The following is a 19,515-nucleotide window of genomic DNA, read 5'->3' as shown; positions in this document are numbered from 1 at the left end:
GAAGCTAATCGAATCATAAAAATCCAAATTCGAATTCATTTACTCATAAGTCAACTTCCGATTTGACTTTTCTAACTAAGAGATTAAGTGTTTATTTCACTCCCAAACTACTTCGAACTCAAACCTACCAACTCGATACAACTCAATACAGCTGGACAATACATAAAGAAGCATAGATGGGGGATACGATGCTATAACTCTAAAAATGACAGGCCGGTTTGTTACAGTAGTTCGAAAGAATATATTTAGTAAATTATTGTATTTGCTCAGAAGAAAATTACAACACCTAAAGTGCTCACGATCGGTAGAGAGTATCTAGGAGAATTTATAGGAAATGTAATAAAGAGGATTCCGATAAGAGGCAAAATCATAACCCTAGACCTTTCCAATCTTGTCTACAATATTTGTTTTGTTAGTAATAAAATTATAGATTTTTAATTACCTTGTTGTTAGTTAGTAAACACTCTACTCATTACTCAATATTGTTGGAAGTTGATTACTTGAATTCTTGTGAAACTAGCAGTTGTGATTAGTAAGTTAATTCCCTATGGGATTCGACTCTTAACTTGCAAACCGGATTATATTTGCAATGACCGCTTAGTCCTTTTTATAAGGCATAGTTAGGCGTGATTAATTTTTTTTTCTCTCCCCCTAATTGTGGGAAATTTGTTTCATCAAATCGACAATCTGCAAATCGAGCAGTAAATAAATCTCCCATCAATGGTTCAAGATAGCGAATAATAGAGGGTGACTCAAACCCAACATATATTCCTAACCTTCTTTGGGGGCCCATCTTACTGCATTGTGGTGGTACTACTGGCACATATACAACACATCCATAAATTCGTAGATGAGCAATATTTGGTTCATGACCAAAAACTAATTGTGACGGAGAATATTTATTATAATGTGTCGGTCTGAGATGAATAAGTGATGTGGCATGCAAGATAGCATAGCCCCAAACAGTAGTGGGCAATTTTGTTTTCATAAGCAGTGGTCTTGCTATCAATTGCAGGCATTTAATAAATGACTCTGCAAGACCATTTTAATTATGAACATAAGCTACATGATGTTCAACTTTTATCCCAACTGATAGACAATAATCATCAAAAGATTGAGATGATAATTCTCCAGCATTATCAAGGCGAATAGCCTTTATAGGATAATCTAGAAATTATGCCCTTAATCGAATTATTTAAGCTAATAGCTTTGCAAACGGCAGGTTGCGAGATGATAGTAGGCATACATGAGACCATCTTGAAGATGTATCTATTAGGACCATAAAATATCTAAACAACCCACTTGGTGGGTGAATATGTCCACATATATCCCCATGTATATGCTCTAAAAAAGTAGGGGATTCCATGCTAACCTTCACTGGTGATAGTCTAGTGATTATTTTACCTTGATAACAAGAATCACAAGAAAATTCATCATTTGTAAGAATATTTAGGTTTTTTAATGGATGCCCAATCGAATTTTTAATAATTCGTCTCATCATTATTGATCCAGGAGCCCAAGCAACCATTCCAAAACACAAAAGTATTTGAATCAATAAACTTCTGGTTTACGATAGAGTGTGTTTCAATTGTACCGATCTTTGAATAGTATAATCCATAAGATAAAGTTGGTAACTTTTCTACAATGCACTTCTGGCCAGAAATATTCTTTGTAATACAAAGATAGTCTATATTAATGTTATTTATCGTCTCAACATGATACCCATTTCGGCAGATATCTATAAAACTCAACAAGTTTCTTCGGGACTTGGAGGAGAACAATGCATTGTCTATAATAAGTTTTGTTCCCTTAGACAGAAATACAGTGACTCTTCCGGAGCCTTCAATCAAACTTATATTACCAGAAATTGTAAAAATATTTGCTTTTTCCCTATGCAAATAAGAAAAGTATTTATTATCTTTGAATATGACACGAGTTTTTCATTATCAATTACACAAATATATTCATGATTGGTCTTTGATCCAAACATAATTTGAGGATTATCCATATTCTTTAAAATGACATAAACAAAATAAATATGATAGTAAACATCATTATCAAAGCATAACTTTTATTTATGTACAACAATTACATAATCATACTATCTACTACAAACAATAAAAATTAAAATATTTACATCTCTACAGATTCATCACCGATTATATGACTTGTTTCTCCTTCCGGAAGTGCAAAGTAATCAGCTACATCCAAATGCATGAAGTTTAAATTATCTTCAGAAATAAAATTTGCCTCAACATTTTTCTCTCTCTTCTTCATGGAGGCTTGATAAAGCTCAACCAGGTGCTTTGGCATACGACAGGTACGTAACTAGTGCCCTTTTCCACCACATCTATAGTATGCATTTTTTGCATGTGTTGCTTGCATAGCTTCATGCTTTTGTTCCTTCCTTTTCCACTACTAGTGGTTAGGAGGGTTCTTTGGTGCATTACAATTACCATGAGTAGAGTTTCTTCCCCGACCACGGCCATGACCGCGGCTGGGGCCACGACCTCTTCTACGCTTAGCTTGGTGGAAGTTCGTCTCATTCGCTTCAGGGAATGGACAAGAACCAGTAGGTCGGCTTTCATGGTTTTTCATTAATAGCCCATTATATTGCTCGGCCACAAGAAGATGTGAAATAAGTTCAGAATACTTTTTGAATCTCATCTCTCGATATTGGTACTGCCGGAGCATATTCGAGGCATGAAAAGTGATGAAGTTTTCTCCAACATATCATGATCAGTAAATATTATCACCACATAATTTTAATTAGGAAATAATTTTAATCATAGCAGAATTATACTTACTAATAGATTTAAAATCTTGTAGCCTTAAATGAGTCTAGTCATAACATGCATGTGGAAGAACGACCATCTTCAGGTGGTCATAGCTATCTTTCAAATTATTCCACAGTATATCTGAATCTTTAACAGTGAGATATTCCATCTTCAAGCATTCATCAATGTGATGACATAGGAATATCATTGCTTTGGCACGATCTTGGTTTGATGCTTGATTTTTATCCTTGATTGTGCCTGCCAGACCCATCGCATCAAGATGAATTTCAGCATCAAACACCCAAGAAATGTAGCTTTTGCCCGATATATCCAGGGCTACAAATTCAAGTTTAGAAAGATTTGACATTATTTAGAAAAAGAAAGTTTGTACCTCTAATTATTTGCTCGAGATGGAAGAGTCTCGTGCTGATAAAGTATTATAAAATAGTGACTGTAAAGTAAATAAATCAAAGACAAGTATAGAGAGAAACTGATATATTATTCCAACTTTCAAACTGATGTGCATAATGAACTGAAAACTCCTCTATTTATAGAAGAAAAGAAGAAGCTGCGAGGTTTTTCAGAAAGTAGCTGCAAGGCTTTTCAGGAAGCAGTCGCGAAACTTTTCTTGAGTTGCTTGTAAGCTATCTGCATGAGCTGCTCGCAATACTTAATAAGAAGCTGCTACAAATCATTTCATTGAATTGCTTGCAACCTGCATGCATCAGCTGCTTGTAGATAAACTTCAACAAAGTATAAATGGATAATCTTCTTCAAGAAAATTATCTATAGTGGAGTAATAAATAGACATCCATAATATAGTATTTTCATAATAGTTTTTATTTATTGAAATGTGTCCATAATAGTCTCGTAAATGTCTTTTCCCAGAATGGTTTGATTTTTGTTATTGTCAATTTAAGAAAGAAATGGATGCCACCTTGAGTGGTTGTGATCAATCTTATTTTGTTTGAGATGAGATCAGTGGTTCAAGCCTCACTACATAATTATATATTTTAATAAGTAAAGCCTCCAAAATGGTAAAAACATAAGCCTGCCATCACTGGGATTTGACTCATGACCGCAAGCAGAGATTTGTAGCACTTAACCAGGAGATACTGGGTTTTTGGGTTTAACCGGGCGTTACTTGGGGTTTATTTGAAAAGCCACCAGGTAATTGAAATTGACGTAATTATTAAGATAATAATTATAAAGGTAGTAATTAGACGACTTATTGAATTTTTTTTTTAAAATCAAGCGGTGTCTGCATCCTTTATTGATTACATAGTATTGTAATTACAACGACTTATTTGTTTGTTATGGTATAATCACAGTATAATTTTAAGTATACTGTTTGGTTAAACAAGTGTAAAATATTTTAAATATCAAAAATTAAAAGTTAAGATGTAACAAATATATGTCTGTATAAATAATACAAAATTTGATATAAATATACATATTATTTCTTAAAAAAATTAATTACTAATCATATATTTGTAACTAATATTATAAAAATAATTAATATATATTTTCTAAATTAATAATACATTATTTTAATTAATTATAAAAATTAAAAGTACATATTTTGTATGCATGCTTGATTAAAATATTATTTTTTTACAAATATAAACATAACATTATTCAAATACGAAAATAATCTATCAATTCTAACTAGAAAATAAATAGCATGCAATCTGAATTAATAAGTCAATACTACTAAAGAAAAATAAAATAGAACCGAAAATATAAAATAAATTCAAAATCCAAAACAAATTAACATAATACTCTTATGTAAAATTACAATATAACATAAAATAATTTTTAACATAATTTAAGTAAATATAATCCAAAAGAAAAGAAAATCATTTGTCTATAACCTCACTCAACAATGGGATTCTACTTTAATGACATCGTTCATTATATGCCAAGTTAATTAATAGCTCATTGTTTCTAATATTAGAAGGTTTAATTTAAAACTAGAATAATAGCAAAATTATGTTAAATTAAAAAAATAAAAAAATAAAAATATGAGCAACTACATAGAATCACAAAAAATAAAGGTTAAAAATGAGAATTATTTAAATATTAAAAAATAATCTATCATTTTAACATAGTTAAGTTTGCATATAACCTAATTCAATAACAAAATTCAACTTTAATGACATCATCCATTATAGGTCAAGTTTGTGGATGACTTATTATTTCTAATTTTTTTGAGAAATTAGAATAATAACATAGATAAGTATGATTAAAAAATAAAAGAAGAAACTAAAATATGAGAAATTATGTAGAAACACGTGAAGTAAGGATTAAAAATTAGAAATAAGAAAATAAAAGATAAATAATATTAAAAAATTATATTTGAAAAAAATTGAAAAAGTTAAAAAAAACAAATGAATAGAAATAATAAGTAAATCAAAAAGAAAAGAAAAGAGATGAAAAAAATAATCTTGTAATTAGACTTATTGGAGGGTCCCATTGGCGTGCATCCAGTAGGAATTGAACCTACGAATTCGCCAATTATGAGTTGGGCGCTTTAACCATTCAGCCATGGATGCTTAGCGGGGATCCTCGTACATGGTGAATAACCAAATTCCAATTGAAATGAAATCTTTAGGATAAATCAATGCAATTTAGGAGGAATCAATGAGAGGACATCAATTCAAATCCTGGATTTTCGAATTGAGAGAGATATTGAGAGAGATCGACTGTTTATGCCCCAACTTGACTAGGTTTGACTGTTGTAGGATAGTTAAATGATGGTAAATTGGCTCTAATTGTGAATTTCATGTTTTGTAGGAGCGAGTACACGTGTGAGGACCTAGAACTATAATTGGAGCTAGATTGAAGCAAGGGAAGCCCATCAGAGCTGAGTACGTGGGAAGAAGAGAGAAAGAAGGGCTGAAATGAGGACCCAAACTAGCGTGCCCACTAGCGCAACCGCGCTAGCCCAGGAATTCGAGGCAGAATGGTAGGCCATATGCGCGGTCATTAGCACGCCCACTAGCGTGACTGCGCTAGTCCAGCTCCGGAAAAATGAATTTCGGGGGTAAACTTGGAAGTTCGGGGGCAATTCCACAAAACCTTAAAAGAGGTCCAGCTCGCCCAAAGGAGGATTATCAATATCTGGATAGCTGAGTTCAAGGAAGGAGAAGCAACAGGCAAGGAGGAGACTTCAACATAGAGTTCTTCATTTCTTCCTTTTGTATTTTATCATTTGTGATGAATTTGGCTATTGTTATGATGAACACTAGTATGAGTAGCTAAATATTTAGTCTATGGTTTTGATGAACCCTATTGTAGGATGAACTTCTTGTTATGTTAATATAAATTGCTTGGTTTAATCTCTATTTGTTTCAACTACGTTCTGTTGTAGTTAATTGATAGGATCCTCAATTAGCTGTGCCTATTTAGTATGCATAACTCGGAAGAGAGTGCATATTTAGGTAATTGTGGAACAACACCACTCCCAGAGTATATGAGGGATCAATAACCGAGGGTTTAAAGGCGGGATTAAGGATAGCGAAGCCTTGGGTGTAATCTAAAGTGAGCTGTAATAAACAAAGCCAGCTAGCGTAACTCGGGAGAGTGCGTCTAGTAAATTGTCGTGATTACTCGGGAGAGATTTATGGCAATAAGAGTGCTCATGATTGATACAGGCGATTAGGCGAATCTATGTGAAACATACCCGGAAGGGATTCCATCAATAGGGGAAATTATAACCTTAGATCCTTCCCTTAATTGTTTACAACTTAATCATAGTTAGTCTTTATTTACTTAATTGCAGTCCGTCATAGTTAGTAAAAATATCCTCAATTGTTATTCAAAACGTTTGGGAAGTTGATTACATAGAATTAAGTGAGTCTGATAAGAGTAATTGATAGGTTAATTCCTTGTGGGTTCGGCTCTGGTCAAAATACTCAGATTATATTTGCAACGGCCGTTTGTCCTTTTTAACAAGGCATAGTTGGGCGTGATCAAATTTTGGTGCCGTTGCCGGGGAATTTAATGGTGATATCAATTACAATTGAAAGAAGTACAAAAGTTCTTAGTGTACTCAGTTTTCTCTATATCCAATCTATACATTGAAATTTTAATGTTTGTTGACTTGGTTGCACAGGTGCATGCCTAGAAACTCATCGAGAACTGGTGAAGTATTTGAAGCATTATCAGATCCCGAGAAAGTTTTCAAGGCCTTGAATCGAGCCAACCGGAAAAAAAAACAACAACAAACAACTGAACAATCCGAATCAGACATGGGGGATCACGTAGTAGACCGAGCTGCACCAGTAGCGCCAGTGGCAGCTCTTGTGCCAGAGACTGCGCTATATGACTGGGCACAACCCACATCAGAGAACTTGGCCACATCGATTTTAGTCCCGTAGATACAGGCTGAATCGTTTCAATTCACGAACACACATGCTGCACTTGATACAAAACAAGAGACTATTTTCGGGGTCACAAAGCGAAGATCCTCAACAACACTTGAAGAACTTCCTGTCAATCTGCAAAACTCAAAGGCATCCCAATGTAACTCAGGAAGCAATCAAGTTGTTATTGTTTCCATTCTCAGTGAGAGGAGCTGCCCAGACCTGGCTAAACTCACTCCCCATTAATTCCATAACAACTTGGGGGAGTTAGTCAAGCATTTTGTAAACAAGTTTCATCCACCCAACAAGACTGCTCAACAAATTGATGAAATTTTGAGTTTCAAATAGAGACTAATGGAGACACTGTAATAGCCTAGTATTTTAAGAGTGAACTTTTAAGTAATTTTTTTAATCTCCTATTAAATTTGTGCAGAGGTAATAATTGCTGCACATTGCAAATTGAAAATTAAAAGTAAGTAATTTTAATCTATTATCTAAAAGTTTAATAAGTGGGCCAAGCCCACCTTGTTAATACCCTCACGTGGGATTATCTTATAAAGAGTTAGGTATACTAGTTCATTAGAACTGATATTAGATAAGGAGAAAAAAAATTAACTCAAAGAGGGACTATTTGGAGCAGCAGACGGCGGCAGTGCGATGGAAAATAAATGGTTGTTTGGGCTCGATTAACTTACACTACACCTTGTGTGGAGAATTATAAACAATCAGGTATATGAATATGTTAATCTAATTCTATCCTTCAGTTGCATATTAATTTGAGTTGAAGTAATTAGTTTAATGATGATACTACGATTGAATGTAATTATAATGGCTATGATTTAGGATAGAATAATTATTATGCAATCATGAGATTAATCATTATAGCAATTGGAAATATAGGTTAACGTATTAGTTCTAAGGGAATGCCACTGTTTTGGGCGTTATGTACTATATTTTTTTTAAATTGTATACTTGCTAGGAATATATTTTGGCACAAGAGTACAAAAATGTTGGATTTATTTTATTCACCAATTAAGTTCGGATGGTGATATTAAAATATGTATTTGAGGTGTAAAATACAGACATTTAACCCGAAGCTTGAAATTTATGAAATATGAGATTTGATTTGTCAGTTAGCACTAAGATTAGAACTTGATTATAGGTTTCAACTCTTGAGTTATGAATAACTCGGAAATATAGTTAGATCGGGGATTTAATCATATTGATGGGGAGTTTTGGTTGTTTATGATATACCTACTCCAAAAAATAAAACAAAATAAAATAAAATGACTCCGACTAGAATGATTGATAATGCTAATCAATATTTTGCATAGATTGCGGTCATTGGAGGCTGTTTGGTCGATGTTTTGGACGTCGCCAAAATTGCGGGACTGGTCGTTATCAAGGTAAGTGAGACTTTATGCTTTGATACTTGCTTCTCTGAAACCCATTTTGAAAGTGTATTTTCTCTGCCTGATCCATGTGTTGGGACAAGCGTACGCTTGGTAGAATTGGTGGTCTCAGACTAGCTGCAACTATATTATTTTATAAGTTATTTGATAGTGTGATACGGCTGTGCGCCATATGGTTGAGTTTTATAGTTTGATACGGCTGTGCGCCATCATATTGAGTTTGATACGGCTGTGCGCCATGATGTTGAGTTTGATATGGTTGTGCGCCATGATATTGAGTTTGATACGGTTATGGGTCATGATATTGAGTTTGATACGGCTCTGCGCCATGATGTTGAGTTTGATACGGATGTGTGCCATGATGTTGAGTTTGATACGGCTGTGCGCCATGACGTTGAGTTTGATACGGCTGTGCCCCATGATATTGAGTTTGATACGGCTGTGCGCCATGATGTTGAGTTTGATACGGCTGTGCGCCATGATGTCGAGTTTGATACGGCTGTGTGCCATGATGTTGGGGCATTGTGGTGCCGTTGTGGACTCGTGGTGTGTTGGTATATTTCTTTCACTGCAATTATGATAAGTCCTTAGTGGGTATCCTTGTTGGTTAATTCTTAATAACTTTGTTGATACACATATATTGAGTTATTGTATAATTATCATATTTATTACATCATTTGTGTTGTAATGTGTTTATATTTTCTAACACTTGTTCCAGAGGTATTTAAAGTGGCAGGTCGAGGATGTTACTGGGTTATATTTACGTATAACTCACTCCTTATCTGCATTTCTATGCAGATACCATTGGTGAAGACGGAGCTAATAGCTGACGAGTTCGTTGGAGTTAATTTAGTTATTGAGGTGAGCAGCCGCATTGTTCGTGGAGGCTGCCAAAAGAGTCTTTATTATTTATCCATGTGATGTCTTTTGTAATTCTCTTAGATGCTCCATGGTCTAGTGTAGAATTTTTGCTAGAGTTTTAATTTAATAATTTGAGATACCAATTGTTCATAATTAACTATCAAATTATTTGGATACTCATAATTAACTAAATATTGCAAATTAATGGCTAAAGTGTGAAAGTATGGTTCGCCTAGCAGGTGGTGTTAGCCGGGTGCCAGTCACATCATGTATTCGATAAAGCATAGCAACATTTTATGAGATGTTTGAGTATATGGGGATTAAAAAAAATTCGAGTACTTAGATCTACCATTTGGTTTTAACCTAAGTAGGGGAGTCTTACTATTGGACCAATTTATAGGATATGTGTGGACATTGTTCAGAGTTGTGATATACTAACGAATTTGTTATAACTTAGCATGGTTGAATTGAGGTTATCTTGGGCTTGGATTAGTCGTCTTCGTGTTTCTTTACAATTGCTTGCTATGAAAGACTGTCAAATTTCCGATTTTGATTGAGCTTATTATAGAGGATTCACTTGGTATTCCTCTAGGCAAAGCTACCTCGTTAATAAAAAGTTCTAGATATGATAAGTAAAGGGTATTTGTTGTATTTAACTGTAACTTAAGGTACCAGAGTTGAGTAACCGACTATTGAATTAGTCTTTGTGATTAATGAATTTTTGAGTGTATTTTCAAAGGATTTATCGAGTGCACCCTTATTAAGGAGATAGACTTGGATATTAAGATATCTCTAGAAACCTAGTCTATATTTGTTCTATGTTATAGAATAGCTTTGTGGGTCTAATGAACTAAAAGAAAAAGTTACAAGATTTTAGGGTTAAGAGGTCGCCAGACTAAATATATCACTTTTGAGGTGATTAAGTTCTATTAGTTGAGAAAAAATAAACTGGTAGATCTATATATGCATTTATCAATAATTAATAGAAGACTTAAAGTGTGATGAATGACAAGTTTTTTCCCCTATACACTTAAGTGATTTGTGCCCTCGGTTATATGGTGTTATGTTATATTCAAAATAAAAGTTATGATCTGAACACTACGAGTGAAAGATAAAAGAATTAGATATTCTGAAGAACATGTACCAAAACTTGTCATGGTTGGTGTGAACATATGGTGATGTCTTTTACATAGTCAAATGCGCTAGTTATCGTCATGAACTAGATGAACCGAGTATTCAAAATTGTTCCTAAGTCTTCTTGTTATTAGTTTATTAACGACAAATGAGAATATCTTCATAGTTGATAGAAACATATACAACAGTTGAGAAGGGTCTTGTAGACATCGAGATAACATTAATTAAATACTAGCATCACATTTGTAAATCTTTATTCTTATAGTGTGATATTGTGAGACTTATGATGTCTAGTAAAAGGGTGATAGATCGTTGGTATTAATCCTGCTAAGGCTAGAGCACTTATGACACTATTATTTTTTTTGAGCAAGCAAAGTTTATCCGTGTGAAAGTCCTGCCCTTATTGGAGGGGTTAGTCATAAGCACTTAGAGGCGGAACCTAATTGATAGTGAATAATTATAGAGCACTATAGCTAAAGAGTTAAATGTGTATATAATCGTGGGGGTTGAGTTGAGGAGATTTGCACCCGAAGAGATATAAAGTTTACAATATTCAGTATTTTTGAGACCCACAAATATACATTAGGATTGGAGAAAGTGAGTTAATATTGTTAGGAGGTGATACGGGGTATCATAAATATTATTCCTTAATTTTATACTATTCATTTGGTAAATATAAGTGAGACTTCGTGGTTAGTCTATTACATTAGTTTAGAAAGTTGAGATCCTAATTTGGAGGAGCGTGATTGGCTTGTTGAGATCTTGTGCCGATTTCGTCCAAATCACCTATATAACATATTGGCCTACGTAGCGGTATATTTGAGAGATACTTGCAATTCTACGAGATTTCGCATCACCATGTGTGATAGTAGTAATAATGTGTAAAACATTTATACGGGGGTGTATGGATGTGTTTCAACACAATCGTACGTTAGATTATTAGGTAAGGTCATATGAATGTGTTCCAGCTTTATCGTACATGAGATCATTATATAGGGGTATTTAAATGTGTTCATGCACTACCATATATAGAACAATGGTATGGTCGTGGCACTTGTATGTGTTCTAGTGCAGTGAATGCATAAGAGAGTATGAGTATCCCGTTCTAATACTAGCTAGATGGATATTATATAGCGAGTGGTTTATGATCATTTTTTTTAACCGAGTTTGTACCTCATATTAGTTACTAGTTTGTTATGCAGATCTTGTTATTTGAGGCATCAAATGAAGTTAGTATAATCTGCCAGTTGGTTGGTTCGAACCTGAGGAATCATAATTATTGGGTCCATAGTTGGTTTAACAACTTTGGGGAAGTTTGAATTGAATGCAGAAACGACTCCGAATAACATAGTGCAAATAATAGTACTATACCGATAAATAAGAACATGATTTAGAGCTCATGCAAGATAAACAAGTCTTTTTCAAGGTTTCTCCCATGCAAAGAGTTTGATATCGAGTGAAAAGATAAGTTTAAAATATATTGACTCGTATGAGATTCTGGTCGAAGTGTACTGGTGGCATTGAGAGTTACCTTGTATTCGAAAGGTTTGACTGTATACCCTATGTGCATGTGTTTGTGGTTAGAAGATATATTCATAGCAAGAGTCTTCAACTAGAGAAGTGAAACTAGAGGAAGATTTAACTTACGAGGAAGGTCTAATATCCACTGTTAATAGACTGCGATAATTAAGGTCGAAGAAAGTTGCTTTAGTGAAAGTGTTATGGTACAACCACCAGACACATGAAGCTACGTAGGAGTCCGAGATAGATATACAGAGCAAGTACTCACAGTTGTTTGAGATGTCATGTACACTTCCTAACTCGTTCGAGGACGAACGATTGTTTAAGTGAGAGAGATTGTAATAGCCTAGAATTTTAAGAGTGAACTTTTAAGTAATTTTTTTTAACTTCCTATTAAATTTGTGCAGAGGTAATAATTGTTGCACATTGCAAATTGAAAATTAAAAGTAAGTAATTTTAATCTATTATCTAAAAGTTTAATAAGTGGGCCAAGCCCACCTTGTTAATACCCTCACGTGAGATTATCTTACAAAGAGTTAGGTATATTAGTTCATTAGGACTGATATTTGATAAGGAGAAAAAAAATCAACTCAAAGAGGGACTATTTGGAGAAGCAGACGGCGGCAATACGATGGAAAATAAATGGTAGTTTGGGCTCGATTAACTTACACTACATGGAGACCTTGTGTGGAGAATTATAAACAATAAGGTATATGAATATGTTAATCTAATTCTATCCTTCAGTTGCATATTAATTTGAGTTGAAGTAATTAGTTTAATGATGATACTACGATTGAATGTAATTATAATGGCTATGATTTAGAATAGAATAATTATTATGAAATCATGACATTAATCATTATAGCAATTGGAAATATAGGTTAACGTATTAGTTCTATGGGAATGCCACTGTTTTGGTCGTTATGTACTATATTTTTTTTTTAAAATTGTATACTTGCTAGGAATATTATTTTGGCACAAGAGTACAAAAATGTTGGATATAATATTCACCAATTAAGTTCGGATGGTGATATTAAATGATGTTTTGACTTTAAAATATGTATTTGAGGTGTAAAATACAGACATTTAAACCGAAGCTTGAAATTTATGAAATATGAGATTTGATCTGTCAGTTAGCACTAAGATTAGAACTTGATTATAGGTTTCAACTCTTGACCTATGAATAACTCGGAAATATAGTTAGATCGGGGATTTAATCATACTGATGAGGAGTTTTAGTAGTTTATGATATACCTACTCCAAAAAATAAAACAAAATAAAATAAAATGACTCCAACTAAATTGATTGATAATGCTAATCAATATTTTGCATAGGTTGCGGTCATTGGAGGCCGTTTGGTCGATGTTTTGGACGTCGCCAAAATTGCGGGACTGGTCGTTATCAAGGTAAGTAAGACTTTATGCTTTGATACTTGTTTCTCTAAAACCCGTTTTCAAAGTGTATTTTCTCTGCCTGGTCCATGTGTTGGGAGAAGCGTGCGCTTGGCAGAATTGGTGGTCTTAGACTAGCCGCAAATATATTATTTTATAAATTGTTTGATAGTGTGATACGGCTGTGCGCCATAAGGTTGAGTTTTGTAGTTTGATACAGCTGTGCGCCATCATATTGAGTTTGATACGGCTGTGCGCCATGATGTTGAGTTTGATACGGCTGTGCGCCATGATATTGAGTTTGATACGGCTGTGGGTCATGATATTGAGTTTGATACGGCTCTGCGCCATGATGTTGAGTTTGATACGGATGTGCGCCATGATGTTGAGTTTGATACGGCTGTGTGCCATAATGTTGAGTTTGATACGGCTGTGCGCCATGATATTGAGTTTGATACGGCTGTGCGCCATGATGTTGAGTTTGATACAATTGTGCGCCATGATGTCGAGTTTGATACGGTTGTGCGCCATGATATTGAGTTTGATACGACTGTGTACCATGATGTTGGGGCATTGTGTATGCCTTTGTACATCACCCGGGCATTGTGTATGCTCTGTTACATATTTGAGGCATTGTGGCGCCGTTGTGGACTCGTGGTGTGTTGCTATATTTCTTTCACTGCAATTATGATAAGTCCTTAGTGGGTATCCTTGTTGGTTAATTCTTAATGACTCTGTTGATACACATATATTGAGTTATTGTATAATTATCATATTTATTACATCATTCGTGTTGTAGTGTGTTTATATTTTCTAACACTTGTTCTAGAGGTATTTAAAGTGGCGGGTCGAGGATCTTACTGGGTTATATTTACGTATAACTCACTCCTTATTTGCATGTCTATGCAGATACCATTGGTGAAGACGGAGCTAATAGCTGACGAGTTCGTTGGAGTTGATTCAGTTATTGAGGTGAGCCGCCACATTATTCGTGGAGGCTGCCAAAAGAGTCTTTATCATTTATCCATGTGATGTCTTTTGTAATTCTCTTAGATGCTTCATGGTCTAGTGTAGAATTTTTGCTAGAGTTTTAATTTAATAATTTGAGATATTAATTATTCATAATTAACTATCCAATTATTTGGATACTCATAATTAACTAAATATTCCAAATTAATGGTTAAGGTATGAATGTATGGTTCGCCTAGCAGGTGGTGTTAGCCAGGTGCCAATCACGTCTAGGAGTACTTTGGGACGCGACAGACACTCCAAGAAACATGGGAACGATTCAAAGGAGTGTTGGTTATATGTCCGCACCACGGTATTCTAGATCAGATGTTGGGGCAGCGGTTCTACATGGGCTTGGCAGATGGCGTGAAGGGTAATGTTGATGCTTCAGCTGGTGGAGCATTTTTGAGCAAAACTTGGAAGAGAAAGCCAGATCCTGCTTGATAAGATGGCACAAAATTCGGGGTGGACAACCAGGAATGCACCTATCACTCTAGTAGTTCACTCAGTGCCCTTAGATCCATCCAACACTCTTGCTGAAAATATGGCCACATTAATGACACAAATGAGCATACTCACCAAAAGGGTGGAAGAGTAAGGGCAGAAGCAACAGGTACACATTGTAGATACTACCAATGGGGGCTTATGCACATCTTGCATTAGTCAGCCAATTGGTAACCAGTGGAATGCAGAAAGTGATCATCATCATCACCATGAGGACATGAATTATGTGTCTAATTATGGAGGCTAGAGATAGGGTGGTCAAAATTGGGGCCAACAAAATCTTCCATACAGGCCAGTCCAGCCGTAGCTCAACAATGGAAACATGGGAGGTATGAGACCTCACAATAATATGGCACCTTACCGAAGGCCACAGGGATATAATAAGCAGAATCAGCAGCAGGGGTATCATCCTCCTCAGCAGCAGCATGGTGGAAGGCAGGAAGATGGGTTTGCTAGACTCGAGGCAATGGTGCAACAGGTTATTGGATCAAATGCAAAAATCAATGAAAGAGTAGATGCACATGAGTCAGCTATTAAGAATATTGAAGTGCAGATGGGCCAGATTTTGATGTCGTTGAATAGTCATCCTCATGGGACACTACCTGCAGACACTCAGATAAATCCAAAAGATCAAGGCCCGAAACAGCTAATGGCAGTGAGTCTACGTAATGACAGAGACTTAGAATTGGAGCAAGTGAGGATTCGAGAAAGCAGACAGGCTGAGACACTTGTACCAGTGCCCATTGAGTTAGATGAGTCAACGAGACTGATAGAGGTGACAGTACAACCTGCCCAGGAAAAACATGATATCCAGATTAGGGATGAGAAAGATGTTCAGACAGCCTAGGAACCGGTAGTTGAGGTGGTAGCTGACAAAGAAAATACCCACATCATTGGGAAAAAGAGAACCCCCGCACCATTCCCACAGAGGCTGGCCAAATATCAAAAAGAGGAGCAATACAAGAAATTCTTAGAGATGCTGAAACAAATCCAAGTAAAAATTCCATTGATTGATGCTTTGAAAGAGATACCTATTTATGAAAAAATGATGAAAGACTTGATGTCCCGAAAATTCGATTTTCAAGACTTGGCCACGGTGACTCTTACGCAGACCTGTAGTGCGGTGGTGACTAAACCAATTGCTGAGAAGCTGTCTGACCCAGGAAGTTTCACAATTCCATGCACCATTGGCAACTTTGCTTTCACCAAAGCACTTTGTGATTTGGGGGCTAGCATAAATCTCATGCCCCTGGCGATCTATAAGAGGTTAGGGATTGGAAGAGATAGACCCACTTCTATGTTGTTGCAGCTGGCTGATAGGACTGTGAAAATACCCTCTGGTATCCTGGATGATGTATTAATCCAAGTAGGGAAATTTGTGTTCCCTGTAGATTTTATGATTCTAGATTGCAAGGTGGATGAAGAAATTCCCATAATTTTGGGAAGACCATTCTTGGCCACTAGGAGAGCTCTCATTGTTTGTGAGACTGGGGAGCTCAAGATGAGGCTGAACGATGAGGAGATAACATTCAATGTACAGAAATCTATGAGGCGACCAAGTGAATTCGCTAATTGTTCTCTTATTGATGCCGTGGATGTAATCGTAGGAGCTGATGATGAGGCGCTAATTATTGAGGACCCCTTTGCTGCATGTCTGGTAAATTTGGATGAGGTGAAAAGGGAAGAACTGGCAGAATGGGTACTGGCTTTAGAGGGCAGAGGGTTTTGGGATAGAACTCTGGAATTCGAACCCCTGCATTTAGAAAATAGAGAAACTCCTCCAGCCAAACCATCCATAGAAGAACCACCAAAGCTTGAATTAAAGCCACTGCCCGCCCATCTCAGGTATGAGTTCCTAGGACCTAACTTCACATTACCAGTTATTATCTCATCTAGTTTATTAGATGTGCAGGCACAACAACTTTTGCAGGTGCTCAAGGAGTATAAAACTGCCATTGGGTGGACCATGACAGACAATAAGGGGATCAACCCAGCCTATTGTATGCATAAAATCCTGCTGGAAGAGGGACACAAACCTTCCAGGGATCACCAAAGAAGGCTGAACCCCAATACAAAGGAAGTGGTGAAGAAAGAAGTGATAAAGTGGTTGGATGCGGGAATCATTTTCCCAATATATGACAACAACTGGGTTAGCCCGGTGCAATGTGTTCCTAAGAAGGGTGGCATGACGGTGGTCAAAAATGATAACAATGAGCTGATCTCTACAAGAACCGTCGCAGGCTGGAGAATTTGCATGGACTACAGAAAATTAAATCTAGCCACCCGGAAAGACCACTTCCCACTTCCCTTTATTGATCAGATGCTAGACAGATTGGCAGGGAGGTCTCACTTCTATTTTCGGGATGGGTACTCACGGTACAATCAAATCTCCATTGCACCAGAGGACAGAGAGAAGACCTCATTCACTTGCCCATATGGCATTTATGCTTTTCGAAGGATGCCCTTTGGCCGATGAAATGCACCCGCCACATTTCAAAGGTGCATGATGACCATATTTACTGATATGGTAGAAGACATAATGGAGGTATTCATGGATGATTTCTCAGTGGTGGGAAACTCATTCGATGAGTGCCTTATAAATCTGACCCGTGTACTGAAACGATGTATCGAAACTAACCTGGTTCTTAATTGGGAGAAGTGCCATTTCATGGTACAAGAGGGCATAGTCTTTGGGCATCGGGTATTAAGTAAAAGGATCGAGGTTGATCGTGCCAAAGTTGATGTGATAGCAAAGCTACCTCCCCCCACTTCAGTCAAGGCAATTAGGAGCTTCCTCGGGTATGCCAGTTTCTACCGAAGATTCATAAGAGATTTCTCAAAAATTGCAAACCCTCTCTGTAAGTTATTAGAAAAATATCACCCATTCTTATTTTCTAATGATTGCAGGGTAGCATTTGAGGAGTTAAAAAAGAGGCTAGTCACAGTACCCATCATTATTGCCCCCGACTGGGAGCAACCATTCGAACTTATGTGTGACGCTAGTGACTATACAGTGGGGGTAGTGCTGGGACAATAGAAAGACAAGCTAATGCACCCGATCTACTATTCCAGTAGTACGCTGAGTGGAGCCCAACTAAACTACATTGTGACTGAAAATGAGATGCTTGCCGTGGTGTTTGCATTTGACAAGTTCAGGTCATACCTGATTGGCTCTAAGGTAAAAGTATATACTAATCATGCAGCTCTTAGGTACTTGATTGATAAGGAGTCTAAACCACGCTTAATTCGTTGGGTGCTGTTACTACAAGAGTTCGACCTCGAAATTCGTGACCGTAGGGGCACAGAAAAACAAGTCGCTGATTATCTATCACAACTTGAGGGAGCTGAAAACGTAGTTGAGGTTAAGGATATTCTAGAACCTTTCCAGATGAGCAGCTGCTCACTACAAGTCTTGAGGAAGTGACATGGTATGCAGACTTCTCAAATTACCTGGCAAGCGGTATAGTGCCTTATGACCTTTCCTTTGTACAAAAGAAAAAGTTTTTTCGTGACTGCCGCATGTATTATTGGAATGAACATTATCTGTTTCAAATATGTGTTGACAATATGGTCCGGAGGTGTGTCCCCGAGATATACCAATCTTCGATTTTGTAGGCATGTCACGCATCGGTTTATGGAGGGCATTTTGGAGGAGTCAGGACAGCCGCAAAAGTGCTAGAGGCCGGGTTCTATTTGTCAATAGTGTTCAAGGATGATTACCAATGGGTGAAGGGATGTAATAAATTTCAATGAACCAGGAACATCTCCCGTCGCCATGAGATGCCCATGAACCCAATTCAAGAGGTTGAATTGTTCGATGTTTGAGGATTGATTTCATGGGCCCCTTCATCAGCTCCTTTGGAAATAAGTACATGCTCGTTGCTGTAGATTACATGTCCAAGTGGGTGGTAGCTGCAGCATTTCCCACCAATGATGCAAAAGTGGTGGTGGGGTTTTTAAGAAGAACATATTCACCCGTTTTGGGACCCCAAGAGCTATTATCAATGACGGAGGCACTCACTTCTGTAATCGAGCTTTTGAGAAGTTGCTGGCAAAGTACGATGTTCGCCACAAGGTGGCAACACTATATCATCCTCAGACCATTAGATAGGTTGAAGTGTCTAATAGAGATCAAGAGTGTATTGACCAAGACTGTAAACGCCACAAGAACTGATTGGGAAAAAAAGTTAGACGATGCACTCTAGGCCTATAGAACTGCTTTTAAAAAATTGATTGGTATGTCACCATATAAGTTGGTGTTCGGGAAGACTTGCCACTTGCCAGTGGAACTTGAACATAGAGCTTGGTGGGCACTGAAACAGCTGAATCTAGACATTGGGGCTGCGGACACAATGAGAATCACAGAACTGCATGAGCTCGACGAGTTCCGATATCTAGCTTTTGAAAGCACAAGGTTGTACAAGGAAAGAATGAAGAGGTTGCATGACCACAATATTGTTGAGCAACATTTCAACCCCGGGGACATGGTATTGCTTTATAACTCAAGATTAAGGCTATTCCCAGGTAAGCTCAAGTAAAT

The 19,515-nt window shown here is 36.6% G+C and overlaps 1 protein-coding gene, 1 long non-coding RNA gene and 1 other non-coding gene across 3 annotated transcripts; 2 read left to right on the top strand and 1 right to left on the bottom strand.

Moving 5' to 3' along the window:
* Nucleotides 1-5,258: 5,258 nt before the first annotated feature.
* Nucleotides 5,259-5,332, bottom strand: TRNAM-CAU (transfer RNA methionine (anticodon CAU)). Its single transcript has one exon. It is a non-coding gene; the product is annotated as a tRNA-Met (tRNA).
* Nucleotides 5,333-7,732: 2,400 nt separating this feature from the next.
* On the top strand, nt 7,733-9,602 carry LOC142181245 (uncharacterized). The gene is made up of 3 exons (XR_012709836.1): nt 7,733-7,873; nt 8,479-8,550; nt 9,355-9,602. It is a non-coding gene; the product is annotated as an uncharacterized LOC142181245 (long non-coding RNA).
* Nucleotides 9,603-15,951: 6,349 nt separating this feature from the next.
* Nucleotides 15,952-19,180, top strand: LOC107825238 (uncharacterized). Its single transcript, XM_075220209.1, has 4 exons — nt 15,952-16,315; nt 16,583-16,674; nt 16,888-16,975; nt 18,864-19,180. The coding sequence occupies exons 1-4, from the start codon at nt 15,952-15,954 to the stop codon at nt 19,178-19,180; spliced, it is 861 nt and encodes a 286-aa protein (XP_075076310.1).
* Nucleotides 19,181-19,515: the final 335 nt, after the last annotated feature.

Source organism: Nicotiana tabacum, chromosome 1 (genome assembly GCF_000715075.1).
Source record: "Nicotiana tabacum cultivar K326 chromosome 1, ASM71507v2, whole genome shotgun sequence".
In the NCBI taxonomy this organism is placed as follows: Eukaryota; Viridiplantae; Streptophyta; class Magnoliopsida; order Solanales; family Solanaceae; genus Nicotiana; species Nicotiana tabacum.
Note: the sequence above shows the minus strand (reverse complement) of the source record. Positions and strands in the feature narration are given on the sequence as shown.